The 23,832-nt window shown below is 38.8% G+C and overlaps 1 protein-coding gene across 2 annotated transcripts in view; it reads right to left on the bottom strand.

The window, feature by feature from the left end:
* The window catches only part of Wdr70 (WD repeat domain 70), a 218,935-nt gene that overhangs the window by 80,978 nt on the left and 114,125 nt on the right, over positions 1 to 23,832 (bottom strand). For both annotated transcript variants that reach the window (XM_060380497.1, XM_060380498.1), the window contains one exon: positions 5,014 to 5,188. In XM_060380497.1, coding sequence (XP_060236480.1) covers positions 5,014 to 5,188 — 175 coding nt within the window. The remainder of the gene's footprint in view (positions 1 to 5,013; positions 5,189 to 23,832) is intronic.

The raw sequence follows: 23,832 nt of genomic DNA, 5'->3' as shown, positions 1-23,832 counted from the left end.
ATTTCATCTTAAACCCATCAGAATGGCTAAGAACAAAAACTCAAGTGACAATACATGCTGGAGAAGTTGTGGAAAAAGGGGAACCCTCCTCCATTGCTGGTGGGAATGTAAACTGGTACAACCACTCTGGAAATCTATCTGGCGCTTTCTCAGACAATTAGGAATAGCACTTCCTCAAGATCCAGCAATACCACCCCTAGGCATATATCCAAAATATGCTCAAGTACACAACAAGGACATTTGCTCAACCATGTTCATGGCAGCTTTATTTGTAATAGCCAGAATCTGAAAAGAACCCAGACATCCCTCAACTGAGGAATGGATACAGAAACTGTGGAACATTTACACAATGGTATACTACTCAGCAATAAAAAATAAGGAAATCATGAAATTTTCGGGCAAATGATGGGATCTAGAAAAAGATCATCCTGAGTACATTTTGGTTTCTAACCTTAATCTTTGTATTTTTCCAGAGGTAGCCAATCCCCCCCCCATAGAATAAGATAGCAGAAAAATTTTGCAAATTATTTCATACTTAAAAATTCTTTAAAAATATTACTTTCCTCCATAACTTGACTCTCTAAAGAGGCAGCGTTGTGAATTATTTTCAAAAGTTCAGTCTTTGTGAAAAGGAGGGAGAAGACAGCTGGCAGAGGACATGGGACATGAGACTGGGCTGAGTGAGCCTTAGCCTCTGGAGGTTTAACTGATGAATCTTTGTTCTACTACCACTATGAGAAAGATGAAGTAACATTCATAGACTATAGAGTAGTTAGATACCAAAAGGTCCTCCATATATTATGTCTGACATTGACAGAAAGTGGCTTGTCACAGAAATTTTAAAAACAAACCTGAAAGCAATGATTTTGGTTGAAATAATCTCAAAGATAAATTTTTAATGAATTCCTCACACATTTTCACATTTGTAGATAGTAGTAAATGATTAATAACTATGTAAAAATATTTTCCAAGTCAAAGTTATATGACCCTTGAAAAAATGTGCAGTAGAGGATAGATTTATCATGAAGTAAAATGGGAATAGGCATGCAATATAATCTGGCAAAACAGCACAAATTTCCAAAATCTTTAATATTAACCTGTTAACTGCATTTGAAAGAAAACCTTTAATATTAACATGATAACACTCCACTTGAAGGATATCTGGGTTACTGTATTGGTTATAACAAGGAGGGTAAAAAGGAGGGCAGTGCGGTGCACACCTTTAATCCCAGCAGGAGGGAAGCAGAGAAAGGCAGATCTCGGAGTTCAAAGCCTGTACAGAGTGGCAGGACAGCCCGAGCTACACAAAGAAGCCCTGTCTCAAGAAGAAAACAAACAAACAAAAAACCAACAACAACAAAAAAGAAAAAAGAGTGAAGAAAAATAACCCTCATTCATGTTTTTTTTTCTTTTCCTTCATAGTCAATCATAGTATATACGCTTACATAATGTAGATACCCTTACAAAATGAAAGGATGTTCTTATTTTCAGGGGCTCTTATGAGAGCTTTAGAGGAATGTCCAAACTAAGAAAATGTTGCTGAGGACATCCTGTTTTGGTTCACTTGGTAATGTGTTTGTCATACAAGCATGAAAGCCTGAACTCAATGCCCTGCATCCACCTACATAGAAAGCTCTGAGTGGGGGCATGAGCCTAAAACCACAGTGCTGGAAAGGCACATCCCAAAGGAGTCAAGGACTCTGCTTAGCAAGTCTAGCCTAAACTGAAAGCCCCAGGTCCCAGAGATAGACCCTAAAAAAAAAAAAAAAAAAGTTGGTAGCCCCAAAGGAACAGCATCCAAGACTGACTTCTGGCCTCAAACATACATACACACTCTCCTATCTGGTAACACACACCACAGGAAAACTGTACAGAAAGCGACCAAAAGAAGTCAGCAAACAGGACAGTTTGGTTGAATTTGGTACATGAAGTAAAAGAAAGGAGCCTAAAAAATGAGGTATGGAACAGAAGTTAAGCTATACAAAATAGCTAGACTCACACATATTTGTTTTCTCTCGTGTAGAACCTAAATTTCTTTTTTAAAAAATGAAATAGGAAGGGTTCTATTTGAAAAGAGGGCAATAAAGAGATGATGATAGGGGAATGACATGAGCACTGGACATGGCAAATGCGTATGAAACCTGTATTAAAAAACCAATATCCTTACCATGAATATATGTAAATGTTGGTAGCTTTTAAGAGGTACATTATGAAAACTTAACATAAAATACTACTGAAAAAAATTAAAGCTTGGGGCTGGACAGATGTTCCAGTGGTTAAGAACACTGGCTGCTCTTCTAGAGGATCTGGGTTCAATGTCTTGCACCCACATGGTGGCTCACAACTATATTACTCTAGTATGTATGTTTGTCTGTATATGTGAACAACTATGTATATACACACATATATCTATAGAGCTACATATAGTTTATATACTATATACCTGTTTATATATACACAACTATATACAGTATATATACAACTATATGTACAGATATATTTGTGTGTTAACAACTATATTACTCCAGTAACATATATATGTGTCTCATATGTATGTTATTTTAAACATATATACATATATATTTTAAACACGTACATTTTAAATCATAGATACATATATATTTTAAACATAAGTATGTGTTTAAAATAACATTTTAAAATCTGTTTTAAATCAAGGACTATTTCCTGATAATATGATTTTTTTTCTTCTCAATTTGTTTTCAATTTACACTAATGTACTAATATAAAAGTGAGTAAAATATAATAAATAAGATACAGCATAATAAACTATGTTTTCACATGTTACTAAATTCCAGGAAAACAAAATTAAAGACTGGGATTAGCAGTATGTTTTGGGCCAAAAGCCCTTAGTACATGGCTGGGAAATTGGCTCTCATACCTTGTTTTCACAAAATTGAAAATTAGAGACTGTCATTATTTCAATATGCAAGACTGGTCTTCAAAAACAAAACTCAACTTTACTTAAAAACAATAACAAGTACAGCTCCTGAGAGAAAGGCACATGTATATACAGCATTCTGAAAACACTACTATTAAAGCTACATAAGAAAACTACGTGTTTTAGAATTTCTGTGTTTAAGTTAGCAGTACCCAGAGACGATGAAAGCCAGTTATGAAAAGATTTACTGCTTGGTTAAAATTCAGTTTACAATTCAAAGGCATTTTTAAATCTCTGTACTGTTCTGAAGCTTTATGAAGTTTACAGTGGAGATGAAAACAGAAATAAAAAGATCTGACAAACAGAAAATGCCAAAGATATTTCCAGCATTATCAGTATGAAGTTGCCCTGCCATTATATTTTACCTCATTTCAACACAACTGACTTAACTCCCTGAATAGACAAGAATGCTCCCTAGGGTCCTGGGCAAAACGTAAATGTTTTAAAATGTAAATTCTTGAGGAAGAAAGATGAATAGATTATTTTTGCTTTATGTATTTCTTATGTACATGGTTGTTTAGCCCACATGTGTTTCTGCAGCATATGTCCAGTGCCCTCCAAGGCCAGAGGAGGGCACTGCATTCCCTGAAACTGGAGTTACAGACAGCTGTGAGCCACATGGGTGCTGAGAATTGACCCTAGGTCCCCTGAAGAGCAGCCAGCGCTCTTCACTGCTGAGCCCTCTCTCCAGCCTCCTCTAATATACACTTTTTAAAATTCAAGTGTAAACTCCATGGGGGCAGTGATGATTTGAATGAAAATGGCCCCCAAGGACTCATAGGGAGCAGCATTACTAGAGGTGTGGCCTTGTCTGAGGAAGGGTGTCACTGGGGGTGGGTTTGAGATTTTTCAGGAGCTCCAGCCATGCCCAGTGACATTCACTCTTCCTGCTGCCTGCCAGATGTAGACTTCTTGATTTCTCCAGCATCATGCCTACCTGCATGCTGCTGAGCTTCCCACCAAGATGACAATGGACTAAACCTCTCAACTGAAAACCAGCCCCAGGTAAATTTTTTCCTTTGTAAGAGTTGCATGATCATAGAATCCTAACTGAGATAGGCAGGAATTCTTAACCAATATTCTTAAAACCCAGAATATATGTCTGGCATATGGGACATATCCAATAAAATATTAATAGTTTGGCAACCTTTTATTCAAATAAAGAATGCAAACTGTACTGTAACATTTGTAAGAGCTGGGGAGATGCATATAGGTAAAGGACGCTTTCCCACAACTAAAACTGACTTGAGTTTCACTGCTGGGACCCCTGGTGGAAGGAGAAAACACACTCCAGCAAATTGTCCTCTGGTATCAACACATGCACCATGCTACAGTACACACACACACACACAAACTCCAAACACACCAAACAAGTAAATCAGTAAATAAAATCTAAATACATTTTAAAGCATTTGTACACAACTTTGACATTGGTAGTCTCAACTCATTTTACCAGTGAAATATACCCATTTTTACCATCTATGCCTAACACAAAGCCCTTTTAAAGCTCATCGGTAACTTTCAAAATGAGTCAAGGACTTTCACTTTTAATATTTCTGGGGATTAAATGATCCTTCTCAGTTTCAAAGTTTATTTGAATAGTGAGCTAAAACTATAGAAAGAAAACTTGAACCCACTGAAATAGACTGACACAGAGAAGAATATTAAAACAAAATATATTAAAATTATTATAGAAATTATCACAAAACAACTGACTGACATAATTCTAGATTTTTTTTCATGATTTTCTTACATCCTTTAAAAAGTGTTTTCTGGGGCCTGAAAAGCTGGCTCAGCTATTAAGAGCACTGGCTGCTCTTCTAAAGGTCCTGATTTCAATTCCTAGCAACCACATGGTGGATCACAACCATCTATACTGGGATCTGATGCCCTCTTCTGGATACAAGAGACCTACAGATAGAGCACTCATATATGTATATATGAGTATATGTGAGTATATGTATATATGAGTATACAGATAGAGCACTCATATATGTATATATGTATATATAAATAAATAAATATTTACTTATTTATTTATTTATTTGACTTACTGTCAGGTTCCGATCCCAGATCTGTATGCTTCCATTCTGGCAGGCAGCTGCCACAAGGTTCCCATCTCTACTGTATGTGCAGGTGGTGGGAATGACCTTTTTACCCTGCATTGTCCGTGGTTTAAAAACACTTTTTTGCTTCTTTGGATTTTCAACTTCCCAGAGTCTCACAGTCCTAAAAAGAAAGGAGGTAACATCATTTATTAACAACAGTTTGCAGGAACAGGTTCATAAAGTCTTTTTCTATTAAGGACTTTTTATACATTATAAGAAATTCTTATTTATAAATATTCATAAATACAGTATAGCATTTATAGTATATCATGAAAATATTCATAAATAGAGTATACCATTTGATATTTGAATGATGCCATCAAATTAAATGACAAACGGCAAATTCTACTTCAAATCTATCTGTTACTTATAGTCCATGGCTTATCATGAAATGGGACTCCAAGCTCTTCTGACTGTATAATTTGATAAGGAGAACTGTTAGACATATGGTTCCTATTTAATGCACATTAATTTATAAATTATTTACAAGTGTCAGTGAATTGCTCTATAGTAAATACTAGAAAATGCATTAAATACACAAACAACAATAAAACCCCTCATGTTCCACTGTAGGGTCCAGACAAAGACCTCAGGCCTCTGGGAGATGAGTACAAACAGCTTTCTCCATGCTTTCACCAGGCAACATGTCCCAGCAGCCTAGGCCTGGGGCAGGGGCAGAATAAACTCCTACTCACTACAGAGAGAGGAGCATTGCCACGGAAGACAGATAAAAATACCATTAGAAACAAGTAAAGCAAAGGTGAGGTCAAAGCTTCCTGGGAGAAACTATGCAGCCAAGACACAAGAGATGCCCTCAAAGTTCAGGGAGAAGGAAATCTAATACTTCACAACCAATGAAAATATATTTTAAAAACAAGCTGAAATCAGGGCCTTTTCAAATAGACATGCCTGAGATAATTTATTGCTATCTAATATGTGATACAAGATATGTTAAAGGAAGTTGTCCAACGTTAAATTAAAAAACAAATAGAAGCCCAAATATACAGGAAGAAACTGAACACATATAAAAGGCATTTTTTAAAATGTTTAAATCTCTTTAAAAATTATAGGTTTATGAGGCAAAACTAAAGTAAGATATAAGGCTTAGAATGCCTGTTCAAATAAAAAATACAACAGTAAATGCACAAAGGTTACGAAGGAAGAATGGAAGAGAGACTTTGAAAAGCTAAAGATGTAGTTCACAAATCCCACGACAATCACTAACACATTTATACAAAAGATATGACAAGGGAGATAAAATGTATGTAAATGCTACCTCTATTACAATGAAGTAAAGCCAGTAAGAATAATGTGATCAACATACAGCGAATGGGTGCACATGGAATAGACCTGAGTGTCCTGAATGAAAGACATCATCTCTACAGAGCCTGACAACATTAAAATGTTAATCGGTATTTTAGGAACAAAGTTACAAAAACAAACTTGACAGAATAATAAGTTTGCTGTACTGCTTAGCTGTGGGAGTATCCTGATTTTATTTAAACCCAATTCTCCTTATCAGAACCCCAGAGATGGACTTGGGGTAGAAGCTATATCTTTCTGTACTTCCCAAAGTACCCACCTGAATCAACCTCTGAAGTATATAAACAAATAAGCAAATAAATTTGACAATTTAGATAAAGTAAACAAACTTTCTAGAAATACGTAACAATCAAAGCTCTCTCAAAAATCAAGCATTTACTATTATTCATATATATTAATTCAATATATTAATAAAATATTGATATATTTACATAATGCAATATATGTGTATGTGTTTGTGAAAAGCAGAATACACAATCTAAAACCTCCCTACTAACTGGGTGTGGGGGCTCATGCTTATAATCCAAGCACTGAGAAGCTAAGGTAGGAGGCCTACCATGAGTTCAAAACCAACCTGAGCTATACAGATAGTGAGATCTAGGTCAGTGTGAGCAAAAGTAAGACTATCCTGCCAAAAGAGAAGAAAATTCCAATGAGAAAACTCAGGACAACATCACTGTTGAATTCGCTCTAATATTAAAGAATGGAATATAATTTGCTATCTTTTTTTGGGGGGTGGCAAAAATTCAACTTTTTATTAATTATTTATTACAATTTAGGCCCTCCTAAAGGATGGTCCTAGATTGGGATATCAGTCTCTACAGGGTCCCAGGGCCCAGGTTTTTGGATTTTTTTGTTTATTTGTTTGTTTGTTTTTGTTTTGTTTTCTGTTGGCCTACTTTTGAAGCTCCTGTACCCTCCAGGTCTTTCTATCCCCCCCTTCTTTCATAAGATTCCCTGCACTCTTCCCAAAGTTTGGCTATGAAACTCAGCCTCTGCTTCGATACCTCGATCAGCAGAGTCTTTCAGAGGCTGTCTGTGGTAGGCTCCTGTCTTGTTCCCTGTCTTCTCCTGCTTCCGATGTCCATTGCATTTGCCCTTCTGAATGAGGAGCTATACCAGTCCTAGGCATATATCCAAAATAGGCTCAACTATACAACAAGGACATTTTCTCAATCATATTCATAGCAGCTTTATTAATAATAGCCAGAATCTAGAAACAACTTAGATGTCCCTCAATGGAGGAATGGATACAGAAATTGTGGCACATTTACACAATGGAATACTACACAGCCATTAAAAACAAGGAAATCATGAAATTTGCAGGCAAATGGTGGGAACTAGAAAAGATCGTCTTGAGTGAGGTATCCCAGAAACAGAAAGACATACATGATATATACTCACTCATATGTAGTTACTAGACATATAATACAAGATAAACATACTAAAATCTATAGTCCTAAAGAAGCTAAACAACAATTTACTATCTTTATTCTAAAGGCCCAGCAATCTAAAATGTTTTGAAGAATACCTTCAACAGCTGCTTAAAATGACCAAAAATCAGTTATCAGAGTTGTCAACTCAGTGTATTATCTTACTTTAAGGTAAGTACTAGCTTAAAGTGGAGATACACACCTGCAATCCCAGCACACAGAAGGCAGCAGGATTGGAAGGTAGAAGCCAGCCTGAGCTATGTGTTAAGACCCTGCCTTAAGGGGACAAAAAGTAGATAGATAGATAGATAGATAGATAGATAGATAGATAGATAGATAGATAGATAGATAGATAGATAGATAGATAGATAGATAGACAGAGATAGACAGACAAAACAAAAACAGAAAGGAAAGAAAAAGGTCAAACTGCCTAATGTTCACTCAAACAAGATTCTGAAAAGAGTCACAGGAAAACCTAAAGGGCACAATGGGACTGCAGGGTTCAAAAGTCTACTGGGAAGTAAAGAGCCCCATGCTACAAGGCACCTGGCAGTCTGCCGTCTTCAAGACTGTGACAGCCATTCCTGCTGTGCTTTTCAGTGTCTATGCATCAGTTTAAGTCTGTATTTCACAGACTCACAGCAGCTAACTCTGACCAATTCGGTGTAATTGAGACGATTTCAAGGAAGCCTGTGAGAAGGTTATGTTTCCTTCTTCATGTTCCTCACTCTTTAGCCTGACAGTTATCTGAACACAAAACTGAGTACACATAAAATAAGCATGCATTATGGGTTTAATTTACAGTCCCAAAATGCGTTAGTGAGCTGTTCCAATCACTCCTTGGATGAAGGAACTGTTCAAATGTTTGCCTGCTTTCAATATTAAGTAGTACATTTTCTTTTTACTAGCTGCTGACAGATCTTTATTCTAGATACAAGTTTTGTTTCTTTGGTTGATTGGTTGGAGAGACAGGAAGTGGGAGTGGGGACACAAACCCAGAGCCTTGCACATGTTAGGCAAGCACACTAACTGAGTTAATCTCCAGCTCTGGATCTGATTTCTTGATGAGACATGTATTTGTAAAGTAGCAAGTATTATCCAAGTATGTTATCATTTCTTTTTGTGTTTGTTTGGTTTTTGATGGTTTTTTGTATTTTTATCTTTATTAATTACAGTTTATTTACTTTGTATCCCCCCTATAGCTCCCTCCCTCCTCCCCTCCAAACCCCACCTTCTCTCCCACTTCTGATGTTTCATTTTTTAAAGAGTGTTTTAAAGACTGCTGAGATAGCTCAGCAGTGAAGAACACCGAAACACCTGCTTAAGTGTTAAGGTCATCTTGAGAGGATCAGGGTTCAGTTCTTCCTTAGCTACATGGCAGCTAACAACCTCCGTACTCCATTTCAGGGAAACTGATGATGCCTGACACCATGGGCACTACAACCAAGTGGTGTGGAGACATTCATATAGGCAAAACACACACACATAAAATAAACATGAACAAATAGTTTAAAATTCTTTAAGACAAGGTCTCAAATATCCCAGAAGAACTGGAACGTCTGATCCTCCTGCCTCTACCTCCTATGTGCTAGAAATGTGTGCGACCATGCTTGGTCTACATGAAATTGGGGATGGAATCCAGATCTTTGTAATGCTATGCCAGCAATCTACCAATTAAGCTAAAGCCCCTCCTTACATTTTTATACAGTCTAATTTATCAGTATTTGGGAACTATATACCTAAATATTCTCACCTAATGAAAAATCATAGAAATCCCCCTTATTTTGTCTCTATGTTTTACAGTTTTAAATTTTATGACTAGATGTGTCATCTACCTGAATTGGCTTTCATACATAATCCAAGGTAAGGATCCAAGGCTAATGTTTTTGGACATGAATGTTGACTGTGACAGCACTGTTTGTATTGGAGTATTATAAAGCCTTCCCTTACTGAAGGTATCCTATATTGCTTCCTTTTTCCTTATCTCTGTTAACTGTTTTCCATAAATAACAATCACAAAAAATTGAGAAACACTACATGTGTTTTTATTTTTCTGGCCCCAGCTCTGCAATTGTGAGGATAAATTACAATAGTCAGCTTCACCTTTTTATAACTGAACATCCCCAATGACAAATGGTACTTTAGACTTACGATGTGAAAGGCCACACACACACACACACACACACACACACACAAAGAATCATCATGTGGATTGTTCAAAGTTCATCAATTCTAAAACAGGGATAATGGTAGCAACAATGAGGGGCTGTGAGGACCAAATGAGATTAGGGATGTAAACATATCTAGGACAATACTTGGAACATGATAGGCACTCAACAAATACTTATTTCTTTCTGTGATTTGCCTTAGACCATTAATAAAAAACAAAGACAAGAAATCCAACAACAAGTAATTCCATTTACTTTAGTTTTTCCATTTATTTTAGTTTATTAACAGGTTGGGCTAGTTATCAAAATAATGAGAAAGTGGAAACTAATTCTCCTAGCATATAGATGTGTGAGGTACAAGTTCATACATCTAATGGTGACTAATTACACTATGGTTTTATGGCTCTGGGTCTCTGAATGTGTACCTAAAAACTAGATGCTAAAGTGCTAGCCCATTAGGTATCCATCAGAACATTTTATGCTGAAGAACACATATTTTGAAACTTGGAGTCAGATCTGGTCTTGTAAAATTAAAATTGTGTTTCATAAGGAAGATTTAAAAATAGAAGAAGGACCTGCCTGGGCCTTTCTGGACATAAAATGAAAATATCCAGAAGACAAGAAAAAGACACAGGTGGGGTCATTACATTGCCCCAGGCACAAATGCTTTCTGTCTTAGAATTCTGGATTGTTCCCAGATACAAGTTTTAAACTTTCTGGCATCTGCTGCATAGATGCATCACAGCACTTGGCAGAAGTTAAGGGAAACATTAATTTTGCATGGAAATCACTTAGATCTTGGTTTAATTTTTCTCGAAAGACTACTCAAGTGATATAGGCATCTGAAACTTATGTACTCTCTTGGTAGAAAAAAAAATCCCACTTTCTTTTTAAAAAACTATTAAGGTGTTCAAGTTCCACAGAAATGAGGACAGTGTTCTAACCCATAATAATTTTTATGAATACACATTTGACAGGACATTCACAGACATAGACTCAGAAACTGCAGTGAGGGGACAATGGTCCCTTTTTCTTGCCTAGTTTCTGCAGTCACTCCAGGAAATGCACTCAAATCTGAAGATTTGGAGCTAGAAGCCTCTGATGAGAGAGAATATGCAACATTTGTCCTTCTGGGTCTGCGTTTCACTCAGTATCTTTTCTAGTTCCACCCATTTACCTACAAAGTTCATACTTGCATTTTTTTTTTTACAACTAAGTATTATTCCATAGTGTATGTACACATTTTCTTTACTGCTCATCAGTTGAAGGACATTTTGGCTGTCTCCATTCCCGAGCTACAGTAAACAGACCTGCAATGAACATGGCCCAGGAAGTGTTTATCAAGTCCTTTCTTTGGGGCACATGCCATGGAGTGATAGGTAGGTCACATGGTGCATTTATTTTAGATTTTTGAAAACTCCCCAGCATTCTGGAGTGACTGGACCAGACTGCAGTCCTACCAACAATAAAGTAGTTTACGTGACATTTCCCCAGCTGGGCTGATAATGCTTCCTACAAGAGCCAATGACCATCTCAGAAAAATTTCCATCCCAGCCCTCCATTGAGCTGTTGGGCAGAGTTAACCAACAGATTGCCAAAACATTATATGTTATTGTTATTTCCCTTGGTTATTCCCTAGAGGCAGGTCTGTCCTATAGCCAAAGACATCACATGCTTCAGAAACAGGGCCCAGAGTACCCAGAGCAGGCACTGACCTGAAAGCACAACACAAGCTTCCAAAGGAAGGAAGCAAACAAGCAACAGTCCTACCCAGCTATAGTGTCTATGATCCACAATAAAGACCAACATGAACCAATAACTCTAAGGATATAGTAGTGGCACACATACCTCAGTGGTAACCAACGACTCTCTGATTGGACAAGACCTGCTCAACAAGAGTTAATTCATGACTATACTAGGAACATAGACAACTACCCAAAGCTAGTGAAGTCATGGTATCTTAGAGGAAAATCTACAACAACACTTTATTAGACCAACATAATCCCTAATTATCTTCCAAATATTTGCCCTTACACCCATGAATAAATGTAGTTCTCAACCCTCTTCAAGGATGACCCAGTCCCAATGGATATATCTACACTACAACTTCTACACCTAAGACTCAAAGATCATTGTGGAAGATGGAGCAGAGAGACTGTAAAAGTTAAAGAATCAGGAAGTTTGCTGTGAGATTGTGTTTGCTAGGATTATCAGAAGCTATGCAAAGTCTCAGCAATATGACTACCTATACATGACTTGAGCAAGGACAAAAGTTGTAGACATGCAAAAGTAGACAGGGAAGGCCCATGAGGCCTGAATCCTACACAAAGAACTATAGACAATTAAGGAATGCTGAGAGCAAGAGAAATAGTCTTCCCCAGAGAAAATCATACCAATTGGCTGTCTAATACCAAATAGTCAGCCCTGGAAATATACATACAGGTAACATTATACAGATTGAGCAGAGTGTAATCATGTATTTAAGATGTACTTGCATACATTTATATATGTAACACCATTCATGAAAAAGAGGCCATGAATTTGAAAGAGTCAGCAAGAAGAGGTATATGGAGGGTTTGGAGGAGTAAAGTATGTAATGATATTAAAAATTTCAAAGTTTTTGTGACTGCTTTGATTCATAATGTAAATATCTAAAGAGCAGGATATCTGATATGACCTTGTGAAAAGGTCACTTGACCTGAAAGGGGTCATGACCTAGAGGTTCTAGAGAAAGGAATACATTCCCCCATCAGTGGACTTAGAGAGGGGCAGGGAAAAGATGAGGGAAGGAGGGTGGGATTGGGAAGGCAGGAGGGAGGGGGCTACAGCTGAGATACAAAGTAAATAAACTGTAACTAATATAAAAAATAAAAATTTAACTAAAAAAATAAATAAAATAAAATAAAATCTTTTTACAAAATCACACACAAACACACACACACACACACACAAAGTCAACTGAACGTCAACAAACATAAACTGATGCGAACTGCAGAAGGCACACCCTGGTGGGTCCCCTGGAAAAGAGACAGCAACAAGGAAAACGGGCTAGCCAAAGGACAAACACAAAGTCTCTTTTGGCTCTGCAGACAGGCAAGAGACGACACTGTAAGGAAAAACCAAACAAGAATTTTTACTTTAATTTTAACTTAATTAATTTTAATGTTTTAAGGCAGGATACCAAAGTAGTGCAGGTTGACTTTGAACTCACTTTGTAGCTGAGGAAAACTTTAGAATCATGTTTCTAATGCCTCTATCCCCCGGATGCTGGGATTACAGATGTATGCTACACTCCTGGCTTAATGAGGAAGTTCTTAGGTGAAAGGTATGGTCAGCAGCCCCAGATATTAAGAACAATGAAATAAAGTCTGAAAGGTCTTCACATGACCCAACAGACAAGTCACTGTAGATGATTTCAGCAAGAGCAACTTCAGGAACATGACAAGAGCAGGAAGGATGGGCCACAGAAGTCAGAATGTTATTACTTCGCAGGCGGTACTCCTGTAACTCCTGTACTCAGGAGATTGAGACAAAAGGAGTACCTGAGCTATCAAGCAAGATGTCTCAAGCAAGCAAACAATACATGAATCAACCTGGCTACGAGAAAAAGCAGGAAGAGGGTCCTGAATGATACCAAGGGCAGGGAGGTAGGTTTAAGGAGTTTTGGCAGAAGATAAGCCAGAAGGTAAGACCTTGAAAGAAATACAGTGTAAATGTGTGTGTTTCTGAATGAGTGTGTACTTGTGTTTTTGTACACAGGTATGTATGACTGACTGTGCTGTGGCATAGGATGCTTGTGCATCTGAATATGAAGGTTTTTCAGCAGGCTTCAGTGGGAAAGGCCCTGGAAGCAGAGTAAGAAGTGTGTGTAACATTCTAAATGCCAGTAAAGATGAATTTAGTATAGATCTATTTGCATTTTTCTACATGTAGACATCCAGTTAGACCAACACCATTTGTTAAAGATGCTACCTTTTTTTCCATTGTATGGTTTTGCCACCTTTGTCAAAGATCGGGTGTCCATAAGTGTGTGAGTTTATTTCAGGGTCTTCTATTTGATTTCACTGATCCAATATTCTGTTTCTATGCCAGCACCATGCAGATTTTAGTATTGTTGTTCTATAGTAAAGCTTTAGTTAAGGGATGAAAATACCTCCAGAAGATCTTTTGTTGTAGAAGATTGTTTTAGCAATTCTGGGTTTCTTGTAATTCCATATGAAGTTGAGAATTTTTCTCTCAAGGTCTATAAAGAACTGTGTTGGTATTTTAATGGGAATTGCATTGAATCTGTAGATTGCTTTTGGTAAGATGGCCATTTTTACTATGTTAATCCTGCCAAGCCATGAGCATGAGAGATCTTTCCATCTTCTGATATATTCTTCTAATTCTTTCTTCAGAGACTGGAAATTTTTTTCAAACAAGTCTTTGACTTTCTTTGTTAGGGTCATACCAAATTACTTTATGTCCTTTGTGGCTACTGTGAAGGGTGTTGTTTCTCTAATTTCTTTCTCAGCCCTTTAGTCTTTTGTATACAGGAGGCCAAAATATCTGGGTACATGGTCTTTTCTGAGACTGATACTCCAACCAAGGACCATTCATGGAGATAACCTAGAACCCCTGCACAGAGGTAGCCCATGGCAGTTCAGTGTCCAAGTGGGTTCCACAGTAACGGGAACAGGGACTGCCTCTGACAGGAACTGATTGGCCTGCTCTTTGATCACCTCCCCCTGAGAGGGGAGCAGCCTTACCAGGCCACAGAGGAAGACAATGCAGTCAGTCCTGATGAGATCTGATAGACTAGGATCAGAAGGAAGGGGAGGAGGACCTCCCCTATCAGTGGACTTGGGGAGGGGCATTCGTAGAGAAGGGGAAAGGAGGGTGGGATTAGGAGGGGAGGAAGGGAGGGAGCTACAGGTGGGATACAAAGTGAATAAATTGTAAATAATAAAAATTAAAAAAGATGAGTTTAATCACAGAATCCACATGGTGGCAGGAAAGAACTGCTTCTCACAAGCTGTCCTTTGACCTCCACATGCGTGCCTGACTCCCAAGTTAAGTCAATGTAAGTATAAAACCTAAGAAGATAGTAGAAGAATAATGTCAGCTACAATGTACCCTGATGGCCACCAGTCTCAGGCTCTAATAATAGACCTCAGTCTGTAACTAGAGTATAGAGTGAATGTAAATTAAGACAATGGCGAGACAAATGTGAGAATGATGCTGGTAGTCACATTAAGTGGAGAACTTAAGACGAGAGAAAAGACTACAAAGCAGTTAAAATATTAAAGATCTAGTGCTTCAAATCATACCTATTGCAGACTAACCAGAAATGAAAGTGAGTAGGTCTCTGAGCCCCAAAACAGGAGAATTCTGCAATTTTCCAATTTTATTGCCAAGTACTTGACTGGACAACAGGAAACTCAAAGTGAATCCATGTGGGTCATAAGGCAAGTCACTCAGTTCTGTTCCACTAATGACTTCGTCTCGTAATATGTTTTGAGCTAAGAAATCAAATGTGGGTTTAGATTAAACTGTGGGGACTGATGTGGTATGACTATGATGTCTGATGGCTTTTATTCATATAGAGGAAGTAACCTGAAAAGAGCAGAGGCAGAAGATGGAGGCACTGGGCAGAGGACAGGGATGACAGTGGCCAGCACAGGATAAAGGAACAATTTGTCTTCGCCCCTTCTTTAATACCAGTGCTGCCAGGACTCAACAGTGCTGCTGGACCAATGGCCCCTGGAACTATCAGGTGCCAGCAGGCTTCCCAATAAGCTGCTAAAGTTGAACATGATTATTGCTATTGCTCTATTTCTTGAAGGCTTCTGAAATACAATACATATACAAAACATTCACTTAACCACCAAATTTGAAAGTAGCAGATTCCACATCTGCAAAACAGATTCTAAAGATAAAATTACATTGCCAAAGAGTGATTCAGTGTGAATCTGAAAATGAGATAAATATTCGTCTCTCAAAAGGGAATAGTTTCTCCTGCCTGAAGAACTAAACAATACTTAATCAAGTTGTAGAGTTAAGTAGTGAAGTCAATGTTACTTTAAGAGTTTACACTAAAAATAGCAAGTCTTTTCAATATCTCTAACAAATTAATCCACAACAAAACTCTTGAACTTGCAGGATTTTTTTCTCAGTAGTCATGAAAAGTCAAAATGTGTTTGGCAGTAAATTCAAAATACCGTGCTAATGGTCTGACTAGGAGCTGGATGGGAAGTAAAGTTTGGACACACAGTCATGAAGCTGACGTGGGAGAGCACATAGTAAAGCGGGTGCTATCAACACATCACTGGTTAATGCTCTGTGCTGGTTTGAATGAAAATGGCTCCCACGGACTCATAGGAGCTGGCACTGTTAGGAGGTGTGGCCTTGTTGAAAACAGTATGTACTAGGGGTGGGCTTCAAGATTTCAAGTGCTCAAGCCAGGCCCAGGGTCTCACTTTTTCTGCTGTCTGACAATCTGAATGCAGAACTCTCAGCTACTTCTCCAGCACCATGTCTGCCTGTGTGCTCCATGCTTCCCACCATGACAACAATGAACTAAACCCCTGAACTGTAAGCTAGCCCTAATTAAATGTTTTCCTTTATAAGAGTTGCTGTGGTCACGATGTCTCCTCACAGCAACTGGACACTGACTAAGACATGCTCACAATGCTCCCTTATTTTGCAAAGGAAAATTAAGGTATAAAAGGACTCATAACTACTAACATTCATTTGAGTGGAATCACCAAACTAACAGACCTGACACCAGGTCAGCACCCAGGACGCTGCAGCTTCTGCAGCTCTGAGCCCAGACCACCTAAGCCCAGCTCTTCTGTATGACTGTGGGTTTGTCTTTTCTTCATTCCCTCTCTGCCACAGCCAGGTAAAGCCCCTGGAGCCATGCAAGAACATGGTACTCTGCTGTGGTCTCTGATCACGTGGGGCCCTTAGGATTACACAAGCAAATGTGCTGCAAAGTCACTGTCTGTGGCGTGAACGTTACATACAGTAAACGCTAAACAAGTGTTAGGTCCATATGCCATCATTAGTATGTCTCACCATTCTGAGGCGGGGCTGTTTTTAGGTTATATCAATAAGAGACATAATCTGCCCACGGTCACAGCCACCTATAACAGAGCTAGGATTTGCTTCTTTGTGATTAGTTGTATTTGTTGACTGACTGTAGCAGGGTTTCAAGTAGCCTTGGCTGCATTCCACGAGCTATGTAGATGAATATCCTGCCTCTACCTCCCAAGCACTAGGCTTGCAAGAAACATGCCAAGTTTATGTGGCACTGGGGACTGAATCCTAAGTTTTGTGCATGTTAAAGAAGCACTCTGCCAACTGAGTTATGTCCTCAGTCTCAGAGGTAAGATTTTAACTCAGAACAACATAGTTCTCTAATATATAAAGTATGTGGAATGTGTAGGAATCTCTAATTGTATGATCATTGTGTAGAATCGGGCCAGATACTACTAAGTAAACAAAACATTCTTGAGGTACTTGCTAGATATCATGACAAATCCTACTTACAGTTGTTAGTTTCCAGAGACTAAAATTCATTTCATGGCTCCCTAAGTATCACAAAATTTGATTTTATCATTTGGTCTTCACCCATCCCTATAGTAATCAGTCTAAATAAAGTATACTTACATTCTCTAACAGAAATGAGGGTCAGAATGGAACAGCTCAAATGACCCACTCTGTAACTGACCAGCCAGGCAAACTACTGCTTTAATTTAAAAATATATATATATATATATATATATATATATATATATATATATTTATTTATTTATTTATTTATTTTTGTAGTTTTAGCTGCTTTGTTCACCGCACTCCCCAGCAGTTGTCTAAACTATCATGAGAGCTAGGCATGGCAACTTGGTGAACGATGGCCTGGTGGAAGCCTTAAAGAAGAGCACATCATCTTATATTCAGCAGCCAGCAGAAGCATTTGTCCCTACTGGACACACTCAGTATCGATTAACATATGTTCAGAGCCTGTCTCTGCTTCCCTACTCTGACCTTTTGGGTAGGATGTAAAGAGGGGTCTACATTACACCTGTTTTTGCAGGGGTCTACAGGTCCCTTGGGTTATCAAAGAAATCCAGCTCCTTCTTAGAATGTCTTATCTTTACACTTGAGGGTCCTGCTTTTGATTTTTACACTTGAAGGTCACAAAACAAACAAACAACTAGCTACATGCATATACTGCTTAACAGTGATTAAGACTGATAACCATGAAGTCAGATTTGCCTGCTCTTAAATCTGCTCTCCCAACGCAGTATGATATCTTAGACAAGTCACTTTATGTACGAGCTACTTTCCTCAGTGCAATGACAAGACACCTGACAAGGTCAGAGGATTTGCTTACAGACTAAGACTATAGTCTATCAGGGTAGGGAAGACAGAGCAGCAGGGGAGCAACAGGTCAGTCGCATCATGCCCAGGCTTGGGACCCAACCTGTAAGACCTGACGGTCTGGCCCTAACTTATTTCCTCCAGTGAGCTTCCCCCTCTCACAAGGAGCAACAACCTTGCAAAGCAGCACTGCCAGAGGGCAACTAAGAAACAGACACGTAAACCTACAAAGGACGCTTCACCATCAAACCATGACATTCAGGACCTAACTTTCCTAATCTGAAAATGATAGTTCACAGTCACTCTAAGGGATTGGGTAAGAAAACACACATAGTAAATGACCAATTATTTTAAAGTTCACATCTATGTTAACTGTTGGGAAGGGCTACTTAACCAATGTTTTCTAAATGAGAGTCTCTAGGTCAGATTTGGCTTTACATTTTATTGGGGGAAAAAACTATATTATCCTCTGGGGCTGGGGGAGGGGATGGAATTTTAATTATTTATTTTTAATTCGCTTTACATCCTGGTTGTAGCCCCATCCCTCCTCCCCTCCCAACCCCACCCTACCTCCATCCCTTTCCCCCCTTCATCTCTTCCTCAGAAAAGGGACTCTCTCTTTCCCGTCCACCACAGCTCATTAAACTGCATCAGGACTGAACATGTCCTCTTCCCCTGTGGCTTGGTAAGTTGGTCCCGCCAGGGGAAAGTGATAAAAAAAGCTGGCAACTGAGTATGTGTCCGATGCAGTCCCCAGTTCCCTTACTAGAGGACACACATGAAGCCTAAGCTGCCCATCTGCTACATCTTTGTAGGGGTCCTAGGTCCAGTTCATGCATGGTCCTTGGTTGATGCTCAGTCTCACCAAGCCACTCTGGACCCTGGTTAGTTGGCTCTGTTGGTCTTGTGGTGCTCCTGTCACCACCAGGTCCTTTTCTCTTTCTTCCCACTCTTCCCCACAACTCCTTAAGCATCACCCAATGTCTGGCTGAGTCTCAGCATCCGTTTTGAGGCTCTGCTATGTAGAGTGTCTCAGAGGACAACTCTGCTAGGCTCCTGTCTGCAAGCTTAACAGAGTATCGTTCAGTGTCAGGGGTTGGCACTCCCCATAGGGTGGGTCTTTGGTCGGACCAGACACTGGTTGGGCATTTCCTCATTCTCAGCTCTATCTTTATCCCTGCGCATCTTGTAGGCAAGGTAAATTCGAGGTTAAAGTTTTTGTTGATAGTAGGAGTTCTCCTCCCACTACTAGGAGGCTAGTCTAACTAAAGGACGTCCTCTTCAGTCTCTACGGCCTCTGCTACTAGGAGTTACTACTTGAATCCCCCTCATATCCTCCCAAGGACCTACCCTGACTTAGGTCTCCAGCTTGTCAGAGAGATGCCTCCAACCCTCCCTTTCTCTCTTCTCTACAGGCCTTTGTCCCTTCACCCTCACTCTCTCTGGGCCTGTTCTCCACCCTCTTAACTTTCTGTGCCTCCTCTCCTACCTGGTTCCCTCTCTTCAGCCACTACCTCTGTCTACTCTATGTCTCCTTCCAAGTGAGATTTATGCCTCCTCCCTTGGATCCTCCTGTTCTTTATCTTCTTTGGGTCTGTGCCTCATAGTATGCTTTATCCTGTAGTATATGGCTAAAGTCCACTTATGAGGGAGTGCATGTCATGTGTGTCTTTCTGGGTCTGAGTTATCTCACTTGGAATAATGTTTTCTAGTGCAATACATTTGCTAGCAAATTTCATTATTTCTTTGTTTTTAATATCTGAGTAGTAGTCTATTGTGTAAATGTGCCACCGTTTCTTTATCCATTCTGTGGTTCAGGGACATCTGGGTTGTTTCCAGTTTCTGGCTATTATGAACGTAGTTAAGCAAGTGTCCTCGCTGAATGGTGGAGTGTCTTTTGGGTATATATCCAGGAGAGTTAAAGCTGGCTCTTGAGATAAAGCTATTCCCAATTTTCTTAGAAAGTACCAGATTGATTTCAAAAGTGGTTATACAAGTTTACACTCCCACCAGCAAAGAAGGAGTATTCCCTTTTCTCCACACCCTTACTACCATTCGATGTTGACTGAGATGCTGATCTTAGTCATTCTTACAGGTGTGAGATGGAATCTCACAGTCATTTTTTGATTTACATTTTCCTGACTTCTGGAGTTAACTCCATCCCTGACTTCAAGCTATACAAAGTAACAGTAATAAAAACTGCATGGTACTGGCTGATCAATGAAATTGAATGGAAGACCCAGAAATAAACCCACATACCTATGGACATTTGATTTTTAACAAAGGAGCCAAAACTATACAACACAAAAAAGAGAGTATCTTCAACAAATGCTGCCAGTCTAACTGGATGTAGAAAATGCAAATAGATCCATATTTTTCTCCCTACACAAAACTCAAATCCAAACAAATCAAAGGCTTCAATATAACACTATATACACTAAGTCTAATAGAAGAGAAAGTAAGTGCCTTGCACTCATTGCCACAGGAGACAATATCCTGAAGAGAATACCAACAGCTTTGGCTCCAAGATCAACAATTAATAAATGGGACTTCATGGAACTGAAAAGGGCACTGTCTATAGAACAAAACAATAGTCTACAGATTAGGAAAAGATCTTTACCAATTCTACATCCAACAAATACTCAAAAGACATAATGAACTCAAGAAATCCAACACCAATAAACACAATAACCCAATTAAAAAATGGGGCACAGAACTAAAGAGAAAATTTTCAACAGAGAAATCTCAAACAGCCAAGAAGCACTTAAAGAAATACTCAACTTCCTTAGTTGAGTATGGGAGCTGGAATTCTTAACTGAGCAGGTTACAATCATTTTGGTCACTAGCAAATTTAGAAGCTGAATGTATAGCCTAACTACTTCTGCCAAGCACTGCCTTCTCTAAATAACCCAGCACCACCATTACCCTTCCCTGTGCTCTTCAATGCTTTATGAACAATACTTTGAGCCTTCTCAAACTGTGTGTGTGTGAGAGAGAGAAACACACACACACAGAGAGAGAGAGAGAGAGAGAGAGAGAGAGAGAGAGAGAGCATGTGTAAATGCGTATATCAGAGGACAATCAATACCCAAAGGCCGACATCCTTTCTCTACCATGGGATCTCTGGAGGAAATCAGGTCACCAGGCTTGCATGCAAGAGCTTTTATTCACTAAGCCATTTCACCATCCTCCAATTCGTTTTTTGGAAAGGGCAGATTATTTGAAAAGAAGTAAACAAATAAGTCAATAGAAAAATAAACAGTGTTGGCTTTGAAGTCAGTATAACCAGGAGTGGGGGCTGCTTTCCCAATGTGAAGATATTTACCACACAGGAGAAAAATGAAACACTCTTAACTTCCCAAAGTGCGACCAGTTTGATCCCTCAAAAAAGTGCTGAATCAAGAGTCAAGAATATAAAACAAAACCCTCAGTACGATCATGAGGTATTTCGTAAAGATTTATTTTACTTTTAATTGTGTGCGGGAGGAGGGCTGTGAGCACGTATGTGCAGGTGCCCTGGAGGCCAGAGCAGCAAGTGCCCCTGGAGCTGAGCTATCTGAAGCTGTCCAACATGTGTGCAGTGAACTGAACTCATGTCCTCTACAACAGTGGTAGGGCTCTTGATTGCTGAGCTGTCTCTCCTGCCCCAATCATGAGATCTTAATAGGAAAAGTAATCAAATAATCGGCGAATACTGTAATTGACTGTTACTTTGGGGGAAATGTTCGTATTCCAAAAATTCAGTAGAATTCAAAGAACAAGATGAAAAAAAAAAAGTTACCCACAACAACGTGTTTCTTTGTATCAGTTCCTGGGAGAAACAGAAAAACTTGTCTTTCCCATTTTTGGACCCAGAACATGGCAGGTAATATTCAGGCTGACTTACAGAACTCTACTTTCTGACCCAGATAAATGGAAATGTGCCACAGTTGTCGTGTGTTCAACAGATGGGAAACCAAAGGGGCTGAGCTGTTGGCCAAAGACAAAGGAAAAACTTTCCAAATGCAGACCAATGAAGCTTTCCATGGCTGCTTGGCAATCCAGCCCCAAATAAACGATCTTAATTTGGTTCACATGTGGAGAGTAGAAAATTGAGAACAGGGAAGTGAAAAATTAAGAGAATTAACTAAATAGAAAAACAAAAGAGTTCACTGCTATATGCTGCTATCAGGAACGGCTAAGCTTCTATGATACTGTAGCTCTGTACCCATGAGATATTGGGAGTTGCCTCAGGCATGTAGTAAGTGAGAGATGTTTTTCCAAGAAAACAAGCATGACCCCAAATCTATAAGGTAGCATAAAATTCTGGTATCTTTAGGTATAATTTTTGAAAATCCTAGAGAATTAAGAAAAGACAGAAGAAACAATGATGGCAAAAAAGTGATTTTCTAAAGAAAATATTTACTAAATGGTAATTTCTCACTTGTTGGAAAAGCTGTTCTTTTATCTGAAACACACACACACAAAACACCTGTCCATTATGACCAGTCTACTGAAACACTGTAAGAAAATGAGACCTTGTATAATTACTCACAATGATGAAATAGATAAGAGTTAGATCTATCGAAATTCCATTCCTTTCAGAGTATGCTCAAATGTCTCTGATAAATGCTTGACTTCTCCATAATCAGAATTGCATTTTGTATTCTTTTCCACTAGCCCAGAATTAAAAACAAAAAATAAACAAACAACAACAAAAACTGACCAAGGTCTCACTATGTAGCCCTGGCTCGCCTTGATCACAGAGATCAACCTGTTTCCAAAGCTTTTCTTTTTTACTTCTACCTTCCTTTCAGTCCCTCAGAAAATATGTATAAACTAGTAGTGTGCCAAACACAGACCTACATGCTAAGAATAAAATACTGAGCAAAATAACCAAAACTCTACATCCTCTGAAGCCCTCAGTGCAGTTCCATGACGGGGTTCATGTGCCTGCTCCTTTAGGCCAGCACCTCTCCTAATGGTGTGCCTTCAAAGCACATAGTACAGAACAAACAGAGCATTGAATAGCAGCTTCCAGGCTGAAACCACGCAGGAGAAGTAAGTTCTCAGGCAGCCTATTTAAATAAGAATACACTACGCTGGAGAGCCTTAGATCAGGTTCAGGTCTCCACCCACTCAGGAAGCACTTTCTTGCTTCTCCTGGGACATGTCCCTTTGTGTTTCTAAGGGCTTCCAAGCTTCGGTCTACCTAGCACACAGGTCACAGATCATATTTTATACAAGTACACCTTATTACATTCTGAATTCTTTGGGGACAAAGTAGTTTTATAAATCTTTGTGCCCTTAAAACCCAGAACTATGTTTTGCAAATAAGCCCAAATAATTTAATTGAAATCATTGAACTTAATTTAAGAATTAAAATGTTATGCCTTAATCCAGACTTGTTTCAAAAATAAAAATCATTACAATAAAGAAGAAATATTTTTTATTAAAATTTCCAATCCATACGACTCTACTAACCCTGGATTTCTTAT

Source organism: Meriones unguiculatus, chromosome 3 (assembly GCF_030254825.1).
Source record: "Meriones unguiculatus strain TT.TT164.6M chromosome 3, Bangor_MerUng_6.1, whole genome shotgun sequence".
Taxonomy (NCBI): domain Eukaryota; kingdom Metazoa; phylum Chordata; class Mammalia; order Rodentia; family Muridae; genus Meriones; species Meriones unguiculatus.
Note: the sequence above shows the minus strand (reverse complement) of the source record. Positions and strands in the feature narration are given on the sequence as shown.